General features: G+C 40.2%; 1 protein-coding gene across 1 annotated transcript in view; it reads right to left on the bottom strand.

Annotated features, from left to right (window-relative positions):
• PKD1L1 (polycystin 1 like 1, transient receptor potential channel interacting) overlaps window positions 1–18,893 on the bottom strand; it is a 1,345,235-nt gene that overhangs the window by 906,587 nt on the left and 419,755 nt on the right. The window contains exon 18 of the mRNA XM_044065604.1: window positions 2,627–2,769. Coding sequence (XP_043921539.1) covers window positions 2,627–2,769 — 143 coding nt within the window. The remainder of the gene's footprint in view (window positions 1–2,626; window positions 2,770–18,893) is intronic.

Genomic DNA, 18,893 nt, shown 5'->3' with positions numbered 1-18,893 from the left:
CATTTTGTCCTTATACTGTGGTATCATTCTGGGCGAAGGCAGGATGCTACTCAGGGCTAAGGTCATACCTGCCTGGGCCACATGATCCAAGAGCTCTTCTATGTCTCTTTTCATGTAGTCCAGAGAGGTACGTCTCAAGTCATTTACTCCAGCATGGACAATGACAGAATTGTATTTGTACTTGTTGTGGAGTGACTTGAGTGCATGCATTATGTGGTGAATCCTGGCACCCGACAGGCAGCTGACTGTAATTTTCTCCTTGTTCAGCCTGGTGAGTGGGACATCAATGTGCCTGACTATAGAGTCACCTATGACTAAAGTGTTGGGTACATTGTTTTGCCTTAGGGGCTGTTGTTGGGTGGCACACTGGTGTTGTGATATATGTGTCACTTTGGTTGTGATTGGTGTTGGTTTGTTTTTCAGCTTCAGAGGTCCTTGTTGCTTGGGCAGGTTAATGTTAAGGGCCTCCGCATATGTGGGTTTAGTGTTGCTGTGTGTGGGTGTTGATGATGTGGGTTTTGAAGGGCTATGAGTTGCTTGAGGTGTAGTACAGGTGTTAACCTTCTCCTCTTCTTTCAGCTTTTCCTGGTTTAGGGTTGCCACAGTAGATCACCTGTCTGCTCATGATTGGCAGTGGAGTTTTACGGTTTCGAGTTGCCAGCCCAGTGCCCAACCTTCCACAGAAGGCACACACATGCACACACTCATGCCTAGGACCAATTTAGAGTGTCTAATCCACCTACAGCATGTCTTTGGGATGTGGGAGGAAACTGGAGCACATGGAGGAAACCCACATGACCACTGGGAGAACATGCAGAGTCCGCACAGAAGGCACCCCAGCCGAGAATCGAACTGAAGAACCTCTTGCTGTGAGGCAGCAATGCTAACCACTGCACCACCGCAGCCACTTTTTTACTTCTATGGTCAGTACAAAGATATATTGTAACTTTCTAAGTGGTACCACCCATCATCCACACACATGAACATATACACTAGCCTTTGCATATGAAACATTCCTTTTGGATGTTTAGTGAAACTTTACAGTAATTCCTTATATGACTCCCTGGTTAAAGGTTGATATCTGATACCCATTACCTCAGCCTTTGGCTGACATAATCTTTCAACTTCTATATGACCATTAGTAAACAGATGTGAAAAGGTATTTGTATTTGATCAGAAACAAAAAAAGGTATGGGAATGTTCATGCCCTTACTGATTGCTAGCCACTTTAAGAATAAATGGCAGAAAAAAATTAAGACATGAAATGCTGGTCCAGTAACAGAAAAACACAAACACACTGGACCAGAGAGGTGATATAATACCTATTATTCAAACTTTCAATCAACAGAAGTACTTTATCAGAATTTATTGTTAGTGATATTAGATGCAGAGCTTAAATATCCCCATACTTGTTGTAAGAATACATGTAGGAGTCCTGTGATACATAAGAAAGGAAAGGTGAGTCAGACAGGGACTGGTAACCAATAGACTGGACAGATATCCACAAGAATTCACTAAGTGATTTTACAGACAAAGGGTGTGCTATTGGAAGTGGGATAACCCTCAGCTACTAGAAGAATCACAACATACCCTTATGAACACTGGAAATATGCACAATTTACACCTCTGAGAACATGACTGCAAAGAGGGCTGTGTGTTTTTTTGTTTTCCTTTTTTTTCTGTCACAGTAACACATATATAGTGTCATGGGTCTACTTCAATTCATTGAATCCCATTTCGTCGAAATTTCATTTCACTGAAAGTTCATTACATCAACAAGCATTTGCCCCCTTCCCCAATGTTGTGCGACCCTGGAGTTGATATATATAGTAGGGGGGGTGTGGGGGGCGAAGCCCCCCACCTAAAATGCTTGTCGACGTAATGAACTTTCAGTGAAATGGAATTTCGATGAAATGGGAATCAATGAATTGAAGTAGACCCAGTGTCATATATGTGACAGTATAGTCACAGTGAACAGGCACAGTAACATTATATAGGTAGTTGTAACCTAGTCCTGTAGGGCAGAGGGATGGAGTCCTCACTGGAACCCAGGTGACAGAGTTTGATAGTAGGTTCAGCACTGGAGGAGTCAGGATGGGAGGGAGGAGAATCAAGGGAAGTGACCCATTCACCTCTCTTGGGTGGGGGGACTGAAGGTGCTCAATAAACCCACAGGGAGGTGTAATTTATATGGTGGAGACTGTGGAAATCATCTTCCATGCCTAGGGAAGAGGGTCGGCCCGCCTTTGGCATTTCCACTGCATTCAGCCCATAGCACATTCCCCTTCTGCTCCACTAACAGACCATTTGCACACAGAAGATGTCAGTGCATAAGAAGAAAAACCTCAAACCACTCCTGATACCTGTTAGTCTAATGACCCTTCCTGGCTGACCCTTACCCAGTGATGGGGTATGAATGGACCTATTGGTCATTGGGGGTTGATGACCAACAGGCAACAGGAACAAAGAGTGTCAACAATAATTGTTAGTTATACAGTTAAGAAAGCACAATGCACAGCAGACCTTTCAGTACGGCTCTTGTGTTATTCATGACTGAACTGGCATAATACCAGTTCATGCTAGCTTAGCTCTACAAGGTTTAAATAAATTTCTTTCAAAGACTCACCTCTTTGCCTGATGTACAGAAAATGCTGAAGGTAGTATAAATCTCATAACCTCTGCTGGGTTGTATTTGACATGTCATTCCATGTGGTGATTCATTGGTAGAGAAAAACAGCTGTGCCTTCCCCAGCTTACCCTGTCCATTACCTTTGAAGAAAAGTACATTTGCCAATACAAATTGTGCATCTCACAGCAACACAGACAAACTGAAGATTCTCTTGCAATTTTGGGAGCATCACCCTTGCCTGAAAATGGCCAAAGTTATATAATCTGTGTGCTCACAAGGTGAAAAATATAATAGTGATTGTATGACTGACAAACTTTTATTTCTGTAACTGATACATACTAAATGGGTATGAGAAAATATGACAAGAGTAACACTTCTTAACTGCAGTTTACTATTCATAGATGCAATTGTCATATACACCAATAATATACAGTGGGTTATGCTGGAATTTTCACAGACCTGCTGTGTTTCAGTCATGAGAGTGAGGCCCACATAAATAGAAGTAGCAGAAGTAATTCTCAACAAAATTCATACTATAACCATTTATTACTATTGTATTATATAATACATATACGTCTGTGTATATATATATATATATGTATGGGTCACCTTTAAAATCCTGAAAGCTCAAAATCCTGAATCTCAAAATCCTGAACACAAAATCCTGAAAGCTCAAAATCCTGAAAACTCATAATCCTGAATCGCATAATACTGAAAAACATACAGGACACCAACACTGATGTGTGATTGTGCGGACATTCGGGGTAGGAAGCAGGTCAGGTAAGTGTGCGATTGTGATGGATGTTAGGGTTAGGGGCGGGTTAAGTGAGTTAGGGTTAGGGTGCGGGTGAGGTGATTGTGCGATAGTGACAGAATTTGAGGTTAGGGGCGGGTTAAGTGAGTTAGGGTTAGGGCACAGGTGAGGTGAGTGTGCGATGGATGTTAGGGTTAGGGGTGGGTTAAGTGAGTTAGGGTTAGGGTGCGGGTGAGGTGATTGTGCGATAGTGACAGAATTTGGGGTTAGGGGCGGGTTAAGTGAGTTAGGGTTAGGGCACAGGTGAGGTGAGTGTGCGATAGTGACAGACCTTAGGGTTAGGGTCTGGGTTAGGGTAAGTGGATAGATAGTAGTGTATGTGCAGTGTAGTGTAGCTGCAATATAGTCTGTGTTGGTGTCCTGTATGTTTTTCAGTATTATGAGATTCAGGATTATGAGTTTTCAGGATTTTGAGCTTTCAGGATTTTGTGTTCAGGATTTTGTGTTCAGGATTTTGAGATTCAGGATTTTGAGCTTTCAGGATTTTAAAGGTGATCCATATATGTATATATATATATATATATATATATATATATATATATATATATATATATGTGTGTGTGTGTACACACAAACACACGCACACACACACACACACACACACACACACACACACACACACACACACGTATATAAATAACACTGGCAGAATGAGCAAATTACATGACTTGCTCCTGTAATGAAAAAAGGTGAGTTCACCCAGGGTGTTCTCTAACCCATAAAGGACTCACAGCAGGCTAATGTTATTACTAACTGAGGCATCAGGTTGATTTGAGGTTGGTAGGACAACCATGCAACTGTACTTGGGAACAAAATAGCAAAACGCTGTAGTAGCTCTGTTAAACTGAAAAATAAATAAATAAATAAACAAATAAATAAACAAGTAATATACCAGGCTCTACCCCTTGAGGTTCACAGAACAGGAACATGGTCATGCAGTTAAAACTTCCTCAGCAAACCAGCAAGAGAAGTATACAAATGGCAAAGTGGGATAAAACAACATAAGTAAGCAAGTAAATAAATAAATACATCCAGTCTGAAATGCTCAGAAGAAGTACAACAGGTGAAGGCTATCAAGGACTTAATAAAATAAAAGCACAGCACATAGTGAAATATGCATACCATTTCAAAGTTCACTGCATGAGATAGTAACAATGAGTACGCACTTCCATATCAAACCAGCAAAGTAAGTATGGAAAGGAAAAAGTGAAAAAAAATTAAAAGTAAAAGAGATTCTAAAATGTAAGAGGCTATACATAAACCATTTCTTATCAATACAGGAGGAATGCAGAGGAGGGCAGTTTATTACAAATAATAAATACATGATGACAGTATAATACAGTATGTTTTAAACATCACCTGATTTAATAGAAAGGCATATTATAAATATGCATATCTAATATGTGTGAGGGTTACACCAGGGTTTGCTGATGTGTGCTTGTATTTGTTCACTCAGGCTTCAGCCACATGACCAGTATCAGCGGGCCTGAGTAAAACATAATTCAGCATAACCTGTATATTGGTGAAGTATTACTTTGACATTGTACAGTCATGTGATTAGAATAATACTACAGGATCAAAAATGTTGCTTCATTTTCCTCACTGATAGGCAGTGTTTCTGTACTTCAGCGGTGTTTGAGTACTACTTTATGTGCTAAGCAACTATACCATCATTGTTAGCTCATCTTTTTTACTACTCAGATTATCATCACGTCATGTTATAATATAGCAATTCAATGAAATAAAAACTAGCAACGGATGGCGCCAGGCATGTACAAAAAACAAGAAATCCACCACGAAGAGAGTTCACGAACTGGAGTTATTCAAGATACTAACACCAAAGGCTCCAATATATATATATATATATATATAAAAGTAAGAAATCCTTTATTGTAGTCGACAAGAGGTAAGCACTTTCACAATTCAGCTTCATCAGACCATATAGCAACTATTGAAACACACTCCATTTAAACCAAGCACTACTCAAGTAATAGCCAATGATTAAAAATGCATTAATCAATCAATTACGACCAATAAAATAATAATTACATCAAAAGTAAATACAGAAGTATACAAAGAAAATATAAAATAAAAAAATCACTTTTATATATATTTTTTTATATTGTTTCTATAGTGCATAGAAGTTAGTGAGGTTTTGTGCACATTTGTTTTATGTTTAGACTAATTTTTTCTTGTCGTCATTTTTATTTTTATTTTTATTCATTCATTTTTGATTTTAGGCTTTAGCATATTTTTTCAGTTGTATGCAATCTTTGTCATATGTTTATTTTTATATGCTTTTTATTTTATATTTTCTTTGTATACTTCTGTATTTACTTTTGATGTAATTATTATTTTATTGGTCATAATTATATAATTATTATTAATTATGATTATTATTTATTGGTTGTAATTATTTTTTATACGTAATATACCTAACCACAACAATTTCAAATCCATGCTTCTCTCCCATCTCTCCTCCAAATGGGAATGTCTTTCACATGCTCCCACCTAAAACTCCCACACTACTAACTCCACACCTAAATCATCATTTCTTTGCCTACTTTAACTTAATTCAGAGATCTTGCTCAGAACACCTTTTCATAAATCTTTTGCATGCATGCCTCTGGCCTACCTTACTCATATTCTCAAACTTTCATTGTTTGTTTTTCTTATCCATTGTACCCATAATATTGTTTTCCTCTGTAATATTGTTAATTTGCCTCTATTCATATGTATTTGTATGTCTGTTTGGGGCTTTTCCCCTCGGGTCTCCACTGAAAAAGGGTAATTCTTACCCAGCTGGACCAACACAGTTAACAAATGCAAATAAATAAATAAATAAATCAGTGCTACTTCTTTCCAGTGAGAACAGTTCCATGTCCTCTAGTCTCTAGTCATATCCTTCCCCTTCTATCACACATTCCTTTCTGGTGACTTTTCTTGGAAATATTTTAAACAGCTTATGTCCCTCACCTAGTAAGATATCCAGAAATGTACACAATTTTCAAGGTGCAGCTTGACCAAGGCTCGGTCCAGCAGAAGCTTCTGGAGACTAGCCCTTAGATAATACACCCCAGTATTCTCTTTGCTGCCATGATGGCCCTCTCACTGCTTCTGGAAGTCTCATCCAGGGGTGATGAAAGCTCTAAGATTGTTTTCCTTCTCTGTTGCAATCTTTTTCTCTACCTCAGCTAATGCTTCACATCAGGGCTGTTGTGGTCCAAATACACTACTTTACTTTATGCCCGCTTTAATTAATCTTTTCATGTCCATTTGTAGACTCTTTTTCTAGCCTCCACAGCTGCAAATCTATGTATCATCTATGGGAAGATCTTCTCTTTTCCCTCAGATATTTCTGAAATGAGTACACAATGAACAGTATTGGATGCATGGCACCCACCAGTACTCTGTTACTTGTTTCACAGTGTATTTCTTCACAGCTGTCCGTATCCTCCCTTTCAACCATGCAGTAATTAACCTTGGCCCTACCCTCAGTCTTCACTACAGCTGCCTGTGCAGAAACAAAGACTTTTGTGATGGCTAAGTTCAAAAAGGCCACACTCACTGATACACACCTGTGGAGTTCTCCTGCAACCAAGCAATAAATGTAGATCAGTTCAACAGGTAACTCTTTCTGATCATGAATCCACATTGGTGATACCCTGTAGGTTGTTGACCTGTAAGCAAACAACCAACCATTCCTTTAGGAGTCCCTATATGACTTTTCTTACCAAGACTGCAGTTACCTAGATTTAGCCTAATAAGCAATTATTATATTCCCTCCTTATAAAATGATACTACACTTTTTATTTTCTAGTCCCCAGATGCGTATCTGCTGACCACCAATCTTTTGATAATCTGTGCTAGGGGAAACCACTAGCACAATGACCAAATTCCTGAGTACCCTGGGGGAGGCAGCCAATCTGATCACTGGGCCTTGTCTTTCTTTAGTTCATCCAGATCCCTCTGCCACTACCTCCAGAGTTATGTGGTGCACAGAACGCATGAAGCAAATTAAATGTGAGCCTCGGTGCATTTAATCAGTTTTGTGGAATCCATTGTACAAAGATCACTGTGCAAATGGATGTATAAAAACAAAGACACACATATGCAGAAGACTTTGAATTATTTTAACAGATGAATGAAAATAAGTTGCACCAAAATACTTCTAGTAAAATTAAATGAAATTATACAGTGATATTTTAACTATCAGCGGCATTAAGATAAAATTACAGGTCAGATTGTTGTTGAAATGTTAAGAAAAGAGGTGAATCTAAATTAGACATGAGTTTAATGTGTAACATTATGTCTAAAGGCATTTTTTGAAACATTAGGGTAACAATTTATAAAAAGACAGCTGCATGCACATTATCATTCAGAAGTCCAGGAGACATCAGTGGGTCAGAAAGTACTGAAATGCAAATATGAAAATAAAAAGCACAAAATTCTGCTGAAAACTGTGGAATTTGAAGCATGTGATCTTATAATAGTTAGCCACTGGGCATGTCAGAAACTAGGAATGATAAAACATATTTACAGTGTGAAAGCAAAGATGAAATATGTGCAGTATCAGTCTCACAGTCACTAAGACTTCTCAACACTATACAGAGCTGTAACAGTGATATTTTACACAAGGATGCTGACTTATTCAAAGGCATAGGAGTCTTTCCTGGATATTATTGTATACACATAAATTGCGTCTACCAGTGATTCATTATCCAGTGGAAAGTGCCAGCAGCTCTCAGAAATGGAACAGAGGAGGGAATGAAGAAAGGGTGGAACAGAGGAGGGAATGAAGAAAGGGTGGAACAGAGCAGGGAATGAAGAAAGGGTGGAACAGAGGAGGGAATGAAGAAAGGGTGGAACAGAGCAGGGAATGAAGAAAGGGCAGAACAGAGGAGGGAATAAAGAAAGGGCAGAACAGAGGAGGGAATAAAGAAAGGGCAGAACAGAGGAGGGAATGAAGAAAGGGCGGAACAGAGGAGGGAATGAAGAAAGGGCGGAACAGAGGAGGGAATGAAGAAAGGGTGGAACAGAGCAGGGAATGAAGAAAGGGTGGAACAGAGCAGGGAATGAAGAAAGGGTGGAACAGAGCAGGGAATGAAGAAAGGGTGGAACAGAGGAGGGAATGAAGAAAGGGTGGAACAGAGGAGGGAATGAAGAAAGGGTGGAACAGAGCAGGGAATGAAGAAAGGGTGGAACAGAAGGGAATGAAGAAAGGGTGGAACAGAGCAGGGAATGAAGAAAGGGTGGAACAGAGCAGGGAATGAAGAAAGGGTGGAACAGAGCAGGGAATGAAGAAAGGGTGGAACAGAGCAGGGAATGAAGAAAGGGTGGAACAGAGGAGGGAATGAAGAAAGGGTGGAACAGAGCAGGGAATGAAGAAAGGGTGGAACAGAGCAGGGAATGAAGAAAGGGTGGAACAGAGCAGGGAAAGAAGAAAGGGTGGAACAGAGCAGGGAATGAAGAAAGGGTGGAACAGAGCAGGGAATGAAGAAAGGGTGGAACAGAGCAGGGAATGAAGAACAGGTGGAACACAGGAGGGAATGAAGAAAGGGTGGAACAGAGGAGGGAATGAAGAAAGGGTGGAACAGAGCAGGGAATGAAGAAAGGGAAAGTTTATGCATCACTAAGAGGCTATAAGAACAAACAGAATAGGTTAGTAGTGTGGTTAATGCTATAGAACAAGACAAAATATGCAGCTGTATTGACCTGCAAGCTCTGAGCAGGGTGATTAAAAGATAAATATTACTCATTATTTCTGTAAGAGAGAACATTACCCACATCGTGTTAAATAAATGGTCTTAGCAATGTTGCATACCAAGTTCTTTTCAGTAGTAAGTGAAAAGTCAGATGAAGAAAGCTCCAGATTGTGCTTATTTAATAAAATATTAGGAAGATATAGATTACTTGGACTTGCATCTGGAAATTTGTCAGCATCTAAGATATTTTAAAGAGCGGTTTCAGAAGTAATTAGAGGCTTGGAAGGCATTGCAAGTATTACTTGTAATATATTAGTGTAAGATCAGATATAAGAACATTACGGTTCCCATTCAGAAGCCTGAAACATCATAAGCCTGAAAATCAAAATCCTGAAACCAAAAGCCTGAAAATTCAGAATCCTGAAAACTCAAAATCCTGAAAGCCCAAAATCCTGAAAGACCAAAATCCTGAAACTCAAAATCCTGAAAACACAAATAATGCTAATATGTCACTATAAAGACACTAATATCTACCAACTGACCCTGACCCTAACCCTAACCCTAAGGTCCGTCACTATCGCACACTCACCTGACCCGCCCTAACCCTAACTCACTTAAACCGCCTAACCCCAATATTTGTCACTATTGCATACATGCCTAACCTGCGCCCTAACCCTAACTCACTTAAACCGCCCCTAACCCTAAAATAAAACCAACCGCACACTTACCTGACCCCAACGCATGACCTAACACCACAGGGCTAACAATAGCAAAGCCACAATGACATCAGTATGTCTATTTTGTGTTTTCAGGATTTTGAGTTTCAGGATTTTGGTCTTTCAGGATTTTGGTCTTTCAGGATTTTGAGTTTTCAGGATTCTGAATTTTCAGGCTTTTGGTTTCAGGATTTTGATTTTCAGGCTTATGATGTTTCAGGCTTCTGAATGGGAACCGAACATTACACACGAGTGATACCATTGTTAAGTGGATTAATATGGCATAATTCCAAATTTGACAAGAGCAGTGTGGTCTACTGTGTTTGGTCGAAGTTTCAGTACTTCGAACTTCACTTCTATGAAGCCACTTGTTCGAAATACTGAAACTGTGAAAGCTGACTACGGAGATCACAATACAGCACAGAATGGGAATATTCCCTTTTCCTCGCTATAGTGTGATCTCGGAGTTGGTATATTTAAGTAGTGGTGTGTGGGTGCACAGCCCCCCCACATAGGAGGTGCAAGGGGGCTTGTCCCCCTGCATAAGCATGTTTTTATTTTTTTTTTTATTTGTGAGACAATTGGACACCTAGACGTCAGTGAAAGTGCACTTTCACTGAAGTGCATTTTCACTGAAGTGGAGTTCTACTTTTCATTTTTGGTTAAGTGAAACTTCGTTGTAAAGTAGTAGATCCGAACAGTGACATGTTGAAAATACAAGGGTCACATTACTTCAATTAATAACTGTTTTAATGGAAGATGCATTAATCAGAATTGCTCCCTTTCCCCAATGGGAAGGTGATTATAATTCTGAAAGGGGTGTGGTGTGCAGCCTCCACAAAATATCGCCTGAGGGTCGCACCAACAATAGAAACAAAATCCAGTCTTAACTGATCAGGATATTTGCTAAGACAGTTTTTCATTAAAACAATTCTAGCCTGCCAGTTCCTATGACTCTTTCATGGGGTGGTGCACTTCAGTGTCATTATTCAACAATCTCCTTCTTGGCACCAACCCAAGATTCTGTGGTTCTGTTCACCTACCCTTTCAACATCATTGCTTGCAAGATCATCATCATTTTTCTTCATACCCCTTAAAGTATATATAAATATTACCTAGACATTCTATAGGCCTTCCTTGTTTGTTACTCTGCTATTTTCAGTGTCCATTTTTTTGTCTTCGTTCTACTCAAGAAGATACCTTCATCTTTAACAAAACATAATCCTCCTTCCAAATTAGATTAGGAGCATGATCACTAAGATGACGCTCTCCAACCAGTGGAGAACAGCTGCTATTCTATGCTAAGAAGTAGCTTGTCTCTGACACAGTCAGGCTGTCTGATAGGTCATTTCCGTCTTCCTCAAATTTTTTTTTTTATTTTTCAAATACATTTGAATGAATTCCATAGTATTTATACAGCACATCTTAAATAACTATGTACACTATTTACATTAGCCTGACACTATAACAAATCTTAATGTATACAGTTACTTTATAAGTATTTCCAATCCATTATCAGAGTGCCTGATCAATTATTGTATAGTGTCAATCAACGATAAGGCTTTTCCCAAAGGGTTGTAGATAAATGGCTTTCGATAAATTCTTAGTTCTTTAATTTTAATTTCCAATAATGCTGTGGTCTTCAGTAGGCTGTAGAAGTCTTCCAAAGTTGGTACTGTGTTTGTATTTCTTCTTCTTATAGGTTCATAGATTCATAGGTTCATACTAGGCTATCTGCCCTAGGGCATTTATAAGCCTAGCCAGAATGTGTTTGGCTTTCGTCACCCATTTTAAATTTATTTTGCTATGCCCTTTTTCGAGGTTAGTATACTGTGCCTCTGTCTAACAGTGACACAGAAGTGATACCCGGGGTACACCTGCAATCTCCCATCCACTCATCAAGATTCCTCTTGAAGAGAGTCAATGAGGGACTCTGCCTAACCTGGACTGGGATTTTATTCCAGAGTGAAGGGAGCCTCTGGGTTATGAATCTGTCCCTCCAGCATGACCTATTTATTTCAGTGCTGAGGTTCAAGTCTCTCGAGCGCGTAGCTCGATGGGATTTGGATTTTCTGAGGTGCAGCATGTCCATTAATTCCGGGTTGGACATGGCTTTATACGTCAGGCACAGATCGCCTCTGAACAGGCGGTATGCCACTGAGAAGAGCTGGAGTTTCTTTAACCGGGCAGCATATGGCATCTGTTTGAGCCCTTTGATCCTCTTGGTGAGGTACTTTTGGGGTCTTTCCAGTTGCTGCAGGTGTCTGGTAAGGTACATCCCAAAAGGGGCATTGTACTCAATTATGGGCCTGATGAGGGATGAGTAAAGAGGCACGATGACCTCCCTGATCTAGATGTGAATCCCTTCATGATTAGGTGGGCTATATAAAATGCTTTTCTAACCACTTTGGCCATGTGGTTGTCAAATGAGAGATTGCTATCAACTTGGGTCCCCAGGTCCCTAATTACTTCTTCTGTACTTAATGGATTACCACCTATGTGGTAATTTGTGGGCACTTTGTTTTTGCCAAAGGGGATGACTATACACTTTTTGGCATTTAGCTTGAGGCCATGGATCTGGCACCAGTTGTCTGTTTCTATGAGGCCCTTTTGGAGGATGTTTGTGTCGGCTGGAGAATCGATTATGGAGCCCAGTTTCCAGTCATCTGCGAACTTGGTCAGCCACAGTCCTTCCATGTTGGCCTGTACCTCCGAGAAATATATACCGAACAAGAGAGGTCCCAGGACTGAGCCTTGTGGGACACCACTTGTAACTGGTTTGGAGTCTGACATGGCTCCAGCAATTCTAACCATGTGGGTTCTGTCCTTGAGCCAGTTTGCAATCCATGTAGTGACATAGGGGTTTATATTTAAGCTGGTGAGCTTATCTATAATGCCCAAGTGGGGTATTGTATCGAAGGCTTTTGCGAGGTCCAGGTAGGCTGTGTGGACCACCTTCCCCTCGTCAATGGCCTTGGTGACTGTTTCAAAGAAATCAACCAGGTTTAAGAGGCAGGATCTGCCCTTAACAAAGCCGAACTGGGTAGGATCCAGTGTTTGTAGGTCCCCAATATCTTTATTTATGAGGTCCATGATGATCCTTTCCATAGTTTTGCAGACCAAGCTAGTCAGGTTTATGGGGTGATAGTTTCCTGGATCCGTTGAGGCACCACCTTTATGGAGAGGGACCACTGTTGCTGTATGCCACTCTTTGGGCACATATCCTGTAGTAAGGCTGAGATTGAACAGCAGTTTTATGTTTGGGTTTAGCTCTTCTTGGAGTTCATGTAGGACGCAGCCCGAGACACCGTCTGGTCCCATTGATGCTGTGTTTTTTGCTTTGGGGAGGGTGGCTCTTACCTGAGCATCTGAGATGTTAGGGGGGCAGCACTCTGCTGGGATAGATATTTGCCCTTTGGTGGGGAGTTTGCTGAACCTGGCAGCTAGGATGTTGGCAATGTCTGTGGGTTCAGTGTATTTTTTGTCATTTTGGACTAATTCTGAGCATATCTGGGAATTACCACCCAGGTTCCTAACATAACTAAAGAAAGCCTTGTGATTATCCTTAGTGTCCTGTGCAATTTTTCTCTCGAAGCTGGCCTTAGACAAGTTCATGAGTGCCCGTAGTTTTTTGCTAATACTGATCAGTGATGCCTTCCCTTTTTGGGATTTTGCTTTATCATTTAGTAGCTTCTTCCTTCTATTGTATAGTTTATTTATGGCTGGGGTCCACCAGACAGGACGTCTGCCTTTGGAGGATTGGGTCTTGGTTTTATTTGGGATCGCATGATCCATGCATTCCTGAAGGTGTTCATAGAATGCGTTTATAAAGGATTCTGCGGTCTGGGCCGTATTTTCCACAGGCCTGGGGGCTTTGAAGGATTCCACCTCGGTTTTGATGAGTGTGAAATTTGCTTTAGAGAAGTTTTTCACTGTGGTTTTCTGGACAGGGGGTGGGGTCGGGATGTGAATATCCAGTGAGATTAGTTTATGGTCTGATCTTACCAGTGAGGGATACACTTCTGGTCTGGAGCATAGAGTCCCCATGTTGGTGATGATCAGGTCCAGTATGTTTTCCCCTCTTGTGGGAGTAGTAACAAGTTGTTCCATAGCATTTGAGTTTATAAATTCTAGGAACCTTTGGGCTAGGGTGTTGGAGCTAGAGTAATGCTCTCAGTCTATGTTTGGGTAGTTGAAGTCGCCCAATATAATGGTGTTTGGAGAGACCTTCATATTTTCCAGTGTTCTCAGAAAGGCTGAGTGGGGTTCCTGGGTTTGGGAGGGTGGTCTGTAGCAGGCTATAAACTGGAAGGCAGTTTTACCCACTGTTAGTTGCACATGGATAGTGTATTCTTAGTGGATTCTTGTTATACACTTCCTTGAAATTACAAGTATAGTCCATACTAGATACATGTTTGACCTATTCAAATGAGGACCTTCGTTCACATTTAATAATACAAGAGCTTTATTTAAATAAAATGATTCATTAAATAAAGCTTGTAGAAAGTTATTACTACCATTTCAAAATGGCTTAATTTTAACACAATCAAAGAAAATGCAGTTCCAGTCTGCATTGTGTACTTTCTCACATCTCCAACATATTCCTTTTATGGAAGAAGTAATTTTACTGATTCTATCTGGGGTTAAGAATGCTCTGTCCAAGCATTTCCAATTAAAAACTTTCCAGTATTGTGTAAAGGATGTATATTTTGTAGATAATAAGATATTTGTTTTAATATCTTCAGTTAACTGTATAGGTTCATAGATTAGTACTAAGCTAACTGCCCTTGCGAGCCATTTTAAGCCTAGCCAATTGTCCCTTGTGAGACTCAAATCCTGCACCTTGTGTTTGCAAGGCAAACACCTTAACCATTAGGCCACCCTCCCAACCCTTGAGTGTCCTTTTGTTATAAATTTCCAATATAAGGTTTTGGGTGTTGTTTTATAGTTTATCAACATTTTGTAAAATTTTGAAATACTGTTTCCCATGTCAAAGTTATTATATATGAAATGTAAGTATTTCTTTAAATGAAGAATTGTTAATTATTCTACTTAAATCTTGCGAATATGACAGAATACTCTGTAAAGTTAGTCAGTCTTGTTGTGGAATTTTGTATGTTGTTTTTATTACTTGCATATCTAAAACTTTTAGTTCTTTGATACATTGGAGCCAACAAACAAATCCTTTCTGTTCCCAGGAATTAATAATTTCTCTATATATTTTATGTGAAAAATTCTTTGTGAATATAAATGGTGTTAAAAGATCAAACCAGATTTTTAAATCTATATTTACATTAATAGTTAAATTAAATGAGTCAATGTAATAATTAATCATACAAGTTTTAGTGGGTTTAGTTATGTTATATTGCATACTAATACATATGTGCCATGCCAAATTGTTTTTATCTGTTATTTGAAATTTTTTTGTACAACAGATTAATTTATTGATATTACAGTTGGTAATTATTTCCAATTTGCAGAGTAATTTGGATTTATCCAATCTGAGATTGTTTTAGATATTGATGCTTTTATATATGTTTCTATATCAGCAACGTTTGATCCTCCCTGTTTCCATGGTCTGACATGATGTATTAAAGCTATTCTGTTTCTTTTGGGAAACAATAAACATTTTATAGGGCATGAATTTATTTCTTTAAGTATATTCCTTTCTGGTAACAGTTGTATTATCAAGGGTATATATAGGATCTTGGGCAGTAAAACCATTTTTATTAACTGTAGTCTGTCTTCAAATGTTAATATTATTTTGTTCCATTTCTCCTCAGAGATTTTAACTGTATTGATATTATTGCAGTTTTTGAGACTATTTCATTATTATCCTTGCATAATTCAGTTCCTAGATATTTTAAGGTAGATTCTTGTTTCCCTATGATTTGATCCCCCTTAGTCTGCAGTTCTTTTTTTTAGTTAAAAATAAAAATTTTGATTTTGATTAATTGAAATGGAGTCCTGAAGTCATGTGAAATTTGTTAATTAATATATCTAATTCTTCTGTGTCTTTTGTATTAAATAATGTTAGTAATATGTCATCAGCAAATATCATTACTCTAGAACTGTATTGTTCATAAACATCTATTCTGTTGATTTTTATATTGTTATGAATTGAATCTGTCAATATTTCAATAGCCAGAGCAAATAGAGTTGGTGACATGGGACATCCTTGTTTAGTGCCTTTTGTTATATGTATAGATTCAGAGGTAAAAGGAACTAAGCTGACATTTGCTAAATTATTTGTGTATATATATATATATATATATATATATATATATATATATATATATATATATATTCTTTAGGAGATGAACAAAGGATGCAGAAAATTCAAACAGCATTAGGATTTTGAATAAATAGTCCCAATTTAGGGACTCAAAGGCTTTCTCTATATCTAAGCCAATTCATGAGTGTTTATTTTCTTTATTAACATAATCTATAAAAAGAAGTTATGTACTTACCATAACGTTCCATGTGAGTTGTTCATCTCGCCTTCATTCTTACACATGGGTTCGGATCTGATCTATCAGCTCCAAGTTGGCCGCTTTACTAGCTGAAGATCTCAGAGTAGCTCGAGGCCAGGTCCCTATCCCATGATGCTCTCTGTTCTACCTCAGATCTAGTTTGCTTAGGCCACTCTGGTCAACCACCAGTGAAGATCCTTCTTGCATAATCATGATTAAGAATGACACTGGAAGTTGTTGGTAAGACCACTGGGTGAAGAGTAACCAAAGAATCCACATGTGCATATACCCCAGGGGAACTGCTATGAGCGTAGCTGCCATGGTACCCAGTAGCTTCAGTACTTGAGAGGCCGGTACTTTTCTGCTCTGCAAAATGTCTGAGACCTGGTTTCAGAGTGGCTATTCTGTCCAGGGGCAATTTTATTGTGTCAGTGGTGGTGTCTAGTTCTGCTCCGATAAAGGAGATATGCTGCGATGGCAACAATGCAGACTTTTCAAAATTGATAGTGATGCCTAACTGAAAGCAGAGATTGAAAGTATGATCCCTGGACAAAATTAGTTGATGCCTGGAGTTGGCGGTAAGGAACCAGTCGTCCAGATACAAAAACACTCAGAATCCTAGATGCCTCAGGTGAGCCATAACCATTGCCATGCATTTGGTAAACACTCTGGGGGCTGTTGTGAGTCCAAAGGGCAGTGCTCGGAATTGGTAGTGACTGGTTCCCAGCCACAAATGCAGATGATCTCTGGATGGTCTGGCCATTTTGATATGGTAGTACGCATCCTTGAGATCTATAGAGCACATCCAATCGCCCACTCCGAGGAATGGGAGAATAGACTGAAGCGTGACCATCTGAAACTTCTCCTTTTTAACAAATGTGTTGAGTCTGCTGAGATCCAAGATTGGCCTCCAGTCCCGTCTTCTTTGGAACTAAAAAGAATCTGGAGTAAGTTCTGGATCCTATCTGGTCTGCTGGGACTGGCTGGATGACTCTTTTTTTCCTGCAGCCTCTGGATTTCTATGGTTGCCTGATCCCTGAGACAGAGTGGAATGTCAGGGATTTTTTTCCGAACAGGTGAGGCTTCTAAGAACGGAATGACGTAACCTCTGGTAATGATGCTTTGTACCCAAGAATCTCTTGTAATTCCTAGCCAGGCATCTGGATACAAAGCCAAGTGACTCCTGACTGCCTCCAGAGTAGGACAGTCAGGCCTCCTTTCAGGAGCGCTGATAGGGCTTACCAAGGAACTGATCCCTGTCACCCTGGTTCTGCGGACCCCCTCTGCTGCCTGGGTGGCGTCTTCCATTATTACCCCCTCCTCTGCCCCTGGAGGGGGGGTCACTATGTGTGTTCTGGAAAGCTCCTTGGGACTTTCAGAACCACATTTTTCCACCTTTCTGCCCTTTGGAGTATGGTCTGGTAGGGGTGGAAAAACAGACTCCTACGGCAGATAGAGTCTTTCCCTCTTGATCACACCTAATGAGATTCTCCTTGACTTTGGGCCTGAAAAGAGACGAGCCATCGAATGGGGTGCTGACAAAGGAAGACTTGAATGCTTCTGCAAAGGAGCATAAGTGCATCCAGGAATGTCTCCAAAGAGCTATTGCTGAACCCGATGAGCCGCATGGATGAGTTAACTATGGAATTAAGGGTATTAAGCTAGGCTGTCACCTTCTCAGAGAAACCTCCATCTGTACTACCCTGCAGAGTATCTCGGAGCTCTTTTAGGACATCTCTTTGAAGACAGGTAGAATGTGTCAAGTAGTTAAGTGATTGCATAGCAAAGGTCGCAGAACTAAAGATGTGTTTCCCATACCTGTCCATAGTCCTGGAATCCCTATTAGGAGGATGGATAGTACAAGAGGCTTCAGACATCTCTTTCTTGGTGGCTCCTGCCACCACCATGGCATCAACCGGAACTCCCTTAGTGAGGAACATCTTGTCTTGGAGGGAGGTCATAAACTTGTTGGGCCTCCGAGGGACCAGTTCCAAAGTATCAGGAGACTCCCATGCCCTTCGACCAACCAATTCCATTAGTTCGTTGAAGGATGGAGTCACCCAGGAGGTGGAAGGTTGAGACCCAAAGGCCTTCAGGAGCACCAACTCATACTCAGTAGGGCTAATGGACTGCCAATCACTCCTCTGCTTAAGGACTTCCAGGATATCAGCAAAGGAGGGGGACCCTTATGATTCCTCTAAGTTGGTGTCTGATGTCAAAGATTCCTGTGGGGAATCTAAATGCCTCATTTTACAAAGTTTCTTCCTGGGAACCTCATCAATGGGAGCTTCTCGTGAGGTCTCAGTAGAACAAGGGTCACCCAATGGGGTTACCTGAGACTCCGGGTCTCAACGCTTCACAGGGACCTGTGATGTAGAGGCAGAAAGTGGCACTTTAGGGGAGGAGGATGAGGGACCTGATGAAGTGCGTGTCTTGGATGACATAACCCACCTCACAGCATCAAAGGCTCCACTGCTCTGACCTGAGGATGCCGCTGGTTCTGAAGAAGACAGCAACCTCCCTGGCACCGAGACAGTGGGCTCTGAGCCAGAGGAT

The sequence above is a fragment of the Protopterus annectens genome, chromosome 3.part0 (genome assembly GCF_019279795.1).
Source record: "Protopterus annectens isolate FY-2018-M chromosome 3.part0, PAN1.0, whole genome shotgun sequence".
Taxonomy (NCBI): Eukaryota; Metazoa; Chordata; order Ceratodontiformes; family Protopteridae; genus Protopterus; species Protopterus annectens.
This window is presented reverse-complemented; position numbering and strand designations above follow the sequence as displayed.